The sequence below is a fragment of the Coffea eugenioides genome, chromosome 7 (genome assembly GCF_003713205.1).
Source record: "Coffea eugenioides isolate CCC68of chromosome 7, Ceug_1.0, whole genome shotgun sequence".
Lineage (NCBI taxonomy): Eukaryota > Viridiplantae > Streptophyta > Magnoliopsida > Gentianales > Rubiaceae > Coffea > Coffea eugenioides.
The window spans coordinates 8,609,171-8,619,803 of record NC_040041.1 but is presented as its reverse complement, the minus strand read 5'-3'; the positions used below and the strand labels follow the sequence as shown (position 1 = coordinate 8,619,803).

The 10,633-nt window shown below is 37.7% G+C and overlaps 1 protein-coding gene across 1 annotated transcript; it reads left to right on the top strand.

The window, feature by feature from the left end:
- Positions 1–771: 771 nt before the first annotated feature.
- On the top strand, positions 772–2,207 carry LOC113776799 (putative UDP-rhamnose:rhamnosyltransferase 1). Its single transcript, XM_027321860.1, has one exon. The coding sequence runs from the start codon at positions 772–774 to the stop codon at positions 2,167–2,169; it is 1,398 nt and encodes a 465-aa protein (XP_027177661.1). The 3' UTR covers positions 2,170–2,207.
- The last annotated feature ends 8,426 nt before the right edge of the window (positions 2,208–10,633 follow it).

Below are 10,633 nucleotides of genomic sequence, written 5' to 3'. Positions count from 1 at the left end.
TATATATATATATATATATATATAATGAATAATAACATAGAAATGTATAGACAACTGGTACGATAGTTTTTCCAATATATATATGATGTAGAAAAAAAAAACACTATTGTAACATTGTTTTAACATATGATGTATGTGAGGTAAAAAGATTGTTGAAAATTTGTTAAGGAATATTCTCATAGAAACTCAAAATATTTTCCATGAAGAATAAATTTTAATGTTTTCAACTACAAAAAAATCCAAAAAAAAAAAAAAATAGCGCACAAATGTATACATAATCATTTCTTTCGCTGGAAAAAGTAAATAATAAAAATCAAAGATTGAAAGGTTAGTTCTGTTTTATAATAACTCTAGCATCATAATACTTGTATCAGGCTAATCTTCATCTGAATAAAACTCTTCACAAGCAACAGTTTGAATTGACCAAATCCAAATTGAATAAGATTGGTGCAATAAGTATAAGATCCGTAATCCAAGGTACTAATTAATTAAGAATCTAATTATGTCCAGCAATGACGTTTATATAAACAACTATGCCGTCCAAAACACGCTAAGATTCATTTATATTTAATTATCAACTCCAACGTTATATATACTACACCGGCCACTTAATTAAGTACTTTAATCTTATTCAATTCCAGTTTTTCTATTTTGTTGTTTGGATATATTACTGCAACAATTGTTCTTCTCTGCATCTGTATAGCCTTGTCCTCAAAATTTGGCAAGCCAGTGTAGCAATTAGCCCGGGAGAGATTAATTATAGAGCGATTAATGGCTGACAATAGGAAATTACACGTAGCAGTGTTCCCATGGCTAGCATTTGGCCACCTGATTCCATTTTTTGAGGTGGCCAAATTCATAGCTCAAAAGGGCCACAAAATTTCCTTCCTATCCACCCCTAGGAACATGAATCGCTTGCCAACTTTGCCTCCAGACTTAGTCCCGTGTTTTGATTTCGTTAATCTCACATTACCAAGGATAGAAAACCTTCCCGAAAATGCAGAGGCCACTATGGATGTTCCCCCTGAAGACATCCATTTTCTCAAGAAAGCATTTGATGGTCTTGAAGATGAGTTGACTCAGTTCCTTGAGTCTTCAACTCCTGATTGGATTATTTACGATTTTGCTCCTTATTGGTTACCTCCCATTGCTGCTCAGCTTAGAATTTCTCGTGCCCATTTCTTTGTGATTAATGCATGGTTTTTGGATTTTTTTGGACCAACATCGGTCATGATCGATTCCCCCAAGAAAGATTTGACTCTTAAGGATTACACTGCCCCCCCGAAATGGATTCCATTTCCTACGAATTTAGCATATAGGATGTACGAGTGGAAACGGACTCTGGAGACGTCAAACAAGCCTGGAGGGAGCGTTACTGATACGTATCGGCTTGGCTCGGCCATATCGGGGTGTGACATGATTATAATTCGTCACTGCTTCGAGTTTGAACCGTTATGGTTGAACCTGCTCGAAGAACTTCATCATAAGCCAGTCATTCCACTGGGTCTCATGCCACCAGGTGATCAAGAAATTGAAACCATTGACAAAAATGAATCGTGGGTTGCAATCAAGGAGTGGCTTGATGAGCAGAAGAAGTTGTCTGCGGTTTATGTAGCTTTGGGGAGTGAGGTGGGACTGAGTCAAGATGAACTCACTGAGTTAGCTCTTGGATTGGAGCTGTCAGGTTTAAGCTTCTTCTGGGCTTTAAGGAGGTCTGATTCGTTGGAGCTACCAAATGGGTTTCTGGAGAGAGTTAAGGACCGAGGGATTGTATGGGAAACTTGGGCTCCCCAATCCAAGATACTAAGTCATGACTCGGTCGGCAGTTTCTTGACCCACTGTGGCTGGAGTTCTATAATTGAGGGACTTGAGTTTGGTCGAGCACTAATAATGTTACCAATAGCTGTTGATCAAGGTTTGAATGCAAGGATTCTGGTGGATTCAAAGGTGGGTGTAGAAATTCCAAGAGATGAAAATGATGGTTCTTTCACTAGAAATTCTGTGGCCGAGTCAGTTAAGAAAGTAACAGTTTGTGAAGATGGTCAGATTTTCAGGGATAAAGCAAAGGAACTGAGTTATGTATTTGGAGATAAAGATATGCACAATAGGTACATGAACAGCTTCATTGAGTATCTGGAAAACCATAGGCCTCTGGAAATTGGACTGTGAATTATGATAATGATCAATTTTTGTGTTTTGTTTTGCTATATTATGTTGTTTCTCATTGTTAAAGTGTCATGTTGGTAATAATGGTGCCAATTCTTCAATTCCCCTGCGAAAATGTATCCAGTGGGGTACATTGCATGTCACATTCTCAAGGGGAAATGAGCTACGGATAGAGATTAAAATATCCCAAGTTTATAACCCATGACATATGTTCTTGGGATAAGAGACCAATGAACTTGATCAATATATCCAAATCTTGACCTCCATGTCAAAATTACTTGCCCCAATATTGCACTAAAAGTGCTTAAAATAAATGAAAGTTTTGTAGGAGTATTTGTATTAGAATCTTTTCAACATAAGATTTTGATAGCTAGAAAAACTGATACATCTCAAAAAGTAAAGATTAAAACATCTATGGAGAACCCAAAAAGAAAAAAGGAAAAAAATAAAAAAGATTCATGATAAAAAAAAATGTAGCAAAATTTGAGCTACTGAAAAGTACATTTGAGTTTCGTACTATTTCCAAAAATAGCAAATTCTTCTCTATCATAAGAAATGATGACGGTCCAATATCAATTATTGGAAGCATGATTCATGTCGTTTACCCCTAAAAAGAAAATGACATGCAATTGAACAGAACATGAATCATATGGGTAAGCGCCAGAATGAAGACTATATAGCCTGTAATTCAGCAAACTAAATCATTGATAAACTTTAGCTTCTTATAAACCTCAGTATTAACGGGCCAACTCTCTGTTTGAATTGCACGAAAACAAAGAAATTCTGAAATTTTTTGTAATGCATATGCATGCGTACCTTTATCCAGAAAATGTTATACAATATAATCTTTCTAAGACAAAAGTTTAAAAGCTCATATGCAGATGGATAGATTTCGCGGTGCATTGTGTAATGATATTGCTCGAACAAGATGCTCTGCTCTTCCTCAGACGAGTTTTACAAAGTCAAATTCTTTACAGCGCGAAGCGATAACAGGAGTATGGTAGAAAAATATTCAGCAACTAGAGAGAACTAGGAGGTGTTTACCACGCGATGCGCGGTATAAGTTTAAAGATTGCCCAGAAAATGAGGAGGGATTTTGTGTGAGGAAAACTTGGTTGTTTATATACCTATTGTTTTTTTGGTTTGTGTTGATTGCATTTTGATTTGAATAGTAAAAATTGAACTGGAAAGTGGAAATTATTTTATTTGGATGTTTGGCTTAGTTATATTTGTGGTAGTATTGTGATAGCGACAGATAATTAGTGCAAAAATGAGAATTTATTGTAAAATAAATAAGTATGTAATAAAGGAGGAATGTAAAGACAAAGAAAATAAAATAGGAAATGTAGTTATAATACGCAGGAATTATGATTAAATATACATAGTGAAAAGCAGATTAAAGGCAACAGTGATGTACGCAAAATAAGTAGAAGGTCAATCATTGATGTTAAGGTTGTTCATGTTAATATTCTCAGCATTGAAAACTTCGTCAACTGAGTAGGATGTGATTATCTCATAAGCTGCACGTTTTATGGGTCTGAATTTGGAAGGAGAGGGCTTAATGTAGCACATGAGCAGTTTTCCTTGTAAAGTATGCGCAAGGTATTGAGCAAGATCAACGCCCTGTTGTAAAAAAATGATGGAAGAAAACTGTAACGGGTTTAAAAAAGAAGCAAGAAAATATTTAGTTTGAAAAAGTATCAGTGGTTACTTCTTGTTGTAAATGGTATAGTTCCACGGTTGAATACTGAATTAGCTTCTCTGCTTCAATATCCATAGCAGTAGCACATAAATATCCAGTTCTATCAATGAGTGAAATTGCAATGAGAGCTCTGCAACGAAGAAATAGGCAGGTTTGCAGTTAGAAATTGGAAGCGATTAAAGTTGGTGATGAAAGGAAGCAAGAGAAGTTAATAATTATGTTTACCTAGGAACTAAATCTACGTTAGAGTGGCAGTGTTGACATGTAACAGGCAAATTGCTTGCAATTTTGCTTGGATAGTAACAAAGGGGACAAGCTATATAAGTTAAGTTATGATGTACATAATCCAGCTCAACAACACCTTGAATCCAGGCAGTCATTGGTTTCTTTGAGAGAGAAGAAAAGGTAGAAGAAAGAGTCAAGGCTAAAAAAAAAGGAAAAAGCTGTGGAAGTGAATGTAAAGGACAGTATATGTAAATGTAAATATTGAAATAGGAACATTACCTATTGAAGAACGGAAGCAATATGAGTGATTCGATTATGGTTTACAGGAGGAAGAAGTATACGTGGGTTAGTGTAACTGCTCTCATTAAGCATTCGTGCTAGGATATCGGCATGGTAATGATGCCTATGATAAAAGCGAAAGATTTAAGTTGTTATATAATAAAGGAGATAATAACGCAGAAAGTGGTTAAAACGTTCTACCAGGATTTTAAGTTGATCGCCTGTTGAGCGGTCGGAGCTACCAAAATCACCGAGGAATGGTGAGTTGAGAGACTCAAATCTGATATGTTTGGCAAGAATAGGGTAAAAGTTATATAGGTGACAGAGAATTTTTTTTGGAAATGATAGAAGTTTAGAAGACTCTTTAAATAATAAAGGTGAAGTAAGTGAGCACAATGATTTGTTGTAGCTTTGACTCTTATGGCGATGATAATTGGAAAAGGGTCTTCTGCTATTGCAATAGCAGGGCCATAATTTTCTTCAAACTCATCTTGCAAAGTTAATATCAAAGGTTTCATGCTGAGGAATGAATAACAATAGAATACGTTATTGGAAATTTGCACGATTTTGAAAGAACGAAAGTGAAAATTAGACTGATAAGTAAATGTTTTACTCTTGATTAGCAATCACATAGTCTCGAGCTACACGTGGTGTTCCTTGACCAGGGACAATGTTGTTAGGTAGAGCATGGAGTATAACTCCCATGACAGCTTAGGAAAACGGAAGAAGCGAATATATTAAGATTATAAAAAAATGTCAAGTAAGTAAGATGCGGGGAAAAACAAGCAGAGGATAATGATGAACTTACTTATTAATTGTTCGGTATCAGCAATTACGTCCAGCATAGTAAATGGATATAACTGAAAATGCGAAGGGAGAGAGGGATAATCGAGCTGTTGAATTTGATGAATTGATGTAGCTTCAGTAACAATCCAGTAAAATGGAAATTTGGTAGGAGGAGAAGCATTGTGTAGTTGGTGAACAGAGGCTCCAGAAATGTAGATGTAGTAGCTTTTAAATAGCAGCAGTAATCCAGTAAGGCGAGCAATCATGTTTCCGATAGCATGCATACTAACTTTTACACCCTGATATTAAGAATTGTTAAAGGTGATTAGTCCATAACTAAATAGTCATGAGTTAAAAATGGAATTAAGCATGTGTTACCTGCGAATCAGCAAGCACAAAAGTGCGAAAGTTTTGTTGGAAGTGCGAATTGTTTTTAATATGTCTAGCTTCTATAACCTGGAGAGCAACTATCCAGTTTGATGAATGCGGACGAACAGCGGACAGAGGGATTACTACAGGGTGCATTGTAGGATACTCCATAATAGAAATATAAAAGAATTAAATGGGTGAAGTATAATCTATACGAGTTAAAAGGGTTGCAGAAAAGATAGAATTGGAATAGCAGGAATGGATATGGTAAGAAGGAGAAGGAGAAGGAAGATGTTGATGTTAAAAGTAGAATCAGAGGAAGGAAAGTATTGTAGATTGCTGTTTTGTCCTTGTATGTTTTGGTGGAATGCATACAAAAGTGAAATGGCTAGGTACTTAAGACACTGTGGTAAATTTATGTTTGAAACATAAAAGTATAGAATTTCAAAAGCTGATATGCATGCTGTCATTTTCGTCCAAAGGTAAAGGTGTAGAGTTGTAGCAAGGACCATTATTGGTGATAAAGTGTTCAGAATCTGAAACGTTCACGTGTATTCATTGTTAGGTAGTGAAAAGTACAAAATGTTGATGATAGGAATATCTTCAGAGATTCAGTAAATATTTTGGACGTTTGCTGTAAATTTTTTGCGAAGGCCTGACAATTATTGGAGCATTTTAATATCGGTATTGATAAGTTATAAATTTAGTATTCACTTAAGCATTTGGGATAAAGGAGCTGCATAATTAATGACGCACTTATGTAATGAGGTGGAATAAAACTGAACAGTGTTATTGGAAGGAAAAAGGTTCTAGTACATCAATGGCAGCATTTAAAAAGCAGCAGAGGCATGATTAGATGACTTAAAAGAGGTTAATTACAGCTTTAAGCATCTGAATAAATGCTGAAAGTGTAATACCATGGAAATAGTTTTTCAACTCCATTATAATCAAATATTAAAACAACAAATGTGGTCTGTGATTCTAGAATAAACACAAGAGTGTCGTTATGCTGCAATTGATGTTGAAGAGCGAAGCTTCTCCAGTTCTTTTTCAGGTGTTTTCCTCTGATACCAATCTCTATAATGTTATTGCCAGTTTTGATAAGCACGGTGGGAGTTCTTTCACTGTTGGAGAAGTGAGCAGTGAATCTGATGCGGATACGGGCGCGCAACAACTCCAACCTTGGGTCAAGGACCCTTTGATCAACATTGGTGGTCCGATGACAAGATCAAGAACCAAGAAGGTGAAGGAAGCTTTACGAGCCTTGATCATTCACCATACAAGCAAGGAGCAAGCTAGGTTTGAAGATTCGATGGACCATGAAGTTACTTTGTTCACTTGTACGTTTGAAGCGAAGGAATGATCTCATACTTGTTAGCTTAGTTGGTAGTTGTTTTAAAACTGTCTAGTTTAGTAGTTGTTAAGCGTTGAGTATTTTATTACTTATTGGGCCTTATCGGAAAGCCTTAAAGAGCTGGCTCTTTAAGCTCTTTGTGCGGACCGAATTTCTTCCAGGTTTATGTGGGCCGGATTTTGCCCTAGTTTTAGCCTATAAAAAGGCACCTATTGTATGAGCGAAAGACAGATTATTACAACCAGAAATCGTGAGGAATTTTCCTTCAAGTTCTTAATCGAACTTACTCTTGAATTCTTGAGTTCATTGCTTAGGATTCAAATCTGACTTTATCGATTAGTTTGTTCCCTAATCGTGGTGTCTCTTCATCCATCTTTATTTGCTTAAAATTGCTGATTACCTTTGTGTGTCAGAGGTCTTGAGTTCATGAGAACAATCGAGTTCAATTTCTGTTGGGAGAAAAGATCCAACTCTGATAATTACAAGATTGGGAGGTTCTAGGAGGGTCTTCCCCTAGGGTTGCCTATATCAGTTGGTAATCAGAGCATCAGGTTAATTCTCTTTTAATTGAAGTTGTTCATATCTTGCTAGTTTGTCTTTTTTCCAAAAAAAAAAAAAACTGTAGCGATTACTGTTCATCGTTACTGTTCCGAATTACTGTTCATCGTACTGTAGCGTACTGTTCACGTTACTGTTCATCCGAGTCAAAAAAAATAAAATGTTTGGGTATTGTCTTTTTGTGTTTTTCTGTCCAAGTTCTTGGGTTTGTTATACTTGTGTTTGGGTTGTTAGGGTTTAAAGAAAAAAAAAAGAAAAAAAAATGAAAGAGAATAAAAAAAGGAAGAGGAGAAGGAATTGGCTCTCATACAAAGGAAATCAAGTTTCCAAAAAATCGTGAGTTTCCAATTCTTGGTGGTTTCCCAAATCTTGATTAGTCTCCAAATCTTGGTTGATTTCCCAAAACTTGAGTTTCCTACTTTTGATTGGTTTCCAACTCTTGAGTTCCAATCTTGATTGAATTCCAAAGACCCCAAACGACCTAACCAGCCCCAAACACACCCAATTCCGTTTTCAAAACCAAACCAAACACCTTAGCCCAAACCGTCTTGGGAGTTCTTGAGTTTCTAAAATCGGTTGAGCTAGTTTTGCAATCCGATTTGACTGAAATTTGAGGACTGGTTCGTACATTATTTGAGCACCCCAAAAGCACCATTTATACTCCAAAATACTAACCAGAATCTCAGTAAAGCAACAGCTGAAAAAAAAAAAAAAGTTCCAGCTTCAGGTAGAGTTTTTGTTTTCTAGGATTCGCAAAAAATTCTGCTTTGTGTCTTATTACTTATAGGGTAATTAATTCTGGAATTTTTTAGAGTTGAGTTGTTTTAAGAACTTCGAGAAGGAAAATTGAGAGTGAGTGTGTTTTCTTGAGTGATACACGAGTGCTTTGCAAGGTAGATTAGGATACACTCGTTTTGCAGGTTGGACAATATGTCTCAAGAGGGGAACATGCCTGAGCCGTCTGAGACCGACGTGTCACTCAAACTGGTGCTCCAAACTCTTCAAAAACAAGCGGAGAGACATGAATTTACGATGGCACAAATATCCGACAGGTTGGCTGCCATTGAGATGCGAGGTACTGGAGATATTTCCAATAGGGTTTCAAGTGCTCAGAGTGTTGAGCATGATGCGGATGATGAGGGGTATCATTCTAACACCTTATTCCGATCAAGGAAAAGCCACAGGGAAGCGAGGGAAGGCCGAGACCGACCTAGGAGAATCGATGACAATCTTGGTTCCATCAAAGACTAAGATGCCTACCTTTCATGGGAAAAATGATCCTGAAGCTTATTTAGATTGGGTTAGGAGAGTTGAGCAAGTGTTTGAAGTCCACAATTACTCTGAAGAGAAAAAGGTGAAACTTGCAGTTATTGAATTTGAAGATTATGCATCCATTTGGTGGGAGCAAGTATGTGCCACAAGGAGGAGAAATAGGGAACAACCAATTGACACTTGGGCTGAAATGAAGCAAGTGATGAGGAAACGATTTGTACCCTTCAATTACACCACGGACTTGTACAATCGGCTCCAACGACTCACCCAAGGGTCCAGTTCGGTTGATGAGTACCACAAACAAATGGAGGTAGCAATGATAAGGGCCAATATACAAGAGGATTCAGAAGCAACCATGGCAAGATTTCTTAATGGATTAAATCCTGAAATTCGGAAGAAGGTTGAGCTTCAAGACCACTTTGAGCTACAACAAATGGTGTCTTATGCAGAGAAGGTGGAAATGCAAGCCTTACCTATAAAGACACCTAGTGGCCGAACCACTACATCCTCTTCCATACCTTGGAGAAGAGATCAATTGCCAACATCCAATGCTTGGCCAAGGCAAGGCAATAAAGAAAAGGAAAACAGGCGAATGGAGCAACCGTTCCATCCGAGTGCAACTCCTTCTAAACCAACCCCGCGACCAACTCTTCCAAGGCCAAATACGTCTACCAACCAGCCAAAGGCATGTTTCAAATGCAAGGGAATTGGCCACCTCATGGCTCAATGCCCTAACCAAAGCATCATGTACATGAATGAAGAGGGAATGTGGCAAAGCGAATGAGAGGAGGAATATGCGGACATGCCACCACTTGAAGAAGAGGGGAAGGATGCTGACCTGGTTGAAATAGAAGAGGACCCCGTGGCTCGAACTATGGTGACTATGAGAGTGCTAAATACACAAGCTCAAGAAGATGATCTCCAACGGACCAACATTTTTCATACGAGATGCAAAATTGGAGATGAGGTATGTCTCATGATCATTGATAGTGGCTCTTGTACTAATTGCGTAGCTGCTGACTTTGTCGAGCAAAAGCACCTTTCATGGACTTACCACCCTAAACCCTATAGACTATCTTGGTTAAATGATGGGGGGGAAGTCAAGGTGACCAAACAAGCTTTAATCGCTTTTTCTATTGGTCGATACAAGGACCAAGTTTTATGTGATGCAATTCCTATGCAAGCTAGTCATGTCTTGTTAGGGCGTCCGTGGGAGTATGATCGGCAGGCTGATCATATTGGACTCACTAATAAGTATAAGTTCATTATGGACAACCTCAAGATCACTCTTTCACCCTTGACACCTACACAAGTGTATGAGGAACAATTGCATCTAAGAAAAGAGCGAGAGAAAAGGCAACTGAGAGAGGCAAAGAAAAAGCCGAATGTGCTTGAGGATGAGGGAAAAAAGAAAATAGAGGCCGAGTTGAGTGAAAAAGAAAATTCGAGTGGAAAAAAACTTAGTGAGGCCGAGAGCTTGAAAGTGAACAAAAAGAGCTTCTATGCAAGTGTACGTGAGGTAGATAGGGTTTTGAATGCACAAAGTCTTCTCATAGTACTTCTGTACAGGGAAGCTGATTATTCTTCGTTTTACACACTAGGCATAACCGATTCTCTTCCTAGTGCAATCTACTCTCTTTTGCAGGAATTCAAGGATGTGTTTCCGGAGGAACTACCAAAAGGATTACCTCCAATTCGAGGTATCGAACATCAAATCGACTTTGTTCCTGGAGCAATTCTCCCAAATCGACCAGCCTATAGAGCAAATCCGGAGGAAACAAAGGAAATCCAAAGGCAAGTCGATTCCCTCCTTGAAAAGGACCATGTACGTGAATCTCTTAGTCCTTGTGCAGTTCCAGTCATTTTAGTGCCTAAGAAAGAAGGGACTTGGAGAATGTGTACAGATTGTCGTGCAATTAATA

Bases quoted from the DNA above. Each gene is read 5' to 3' on its own strand.
- LOC113776799 (XM_027321860.1), top strand. From the start codon at position 772: ATGGCTGACAATAGGAAATTACACGTAGCAGTGTTCCCATGGCTAGCA.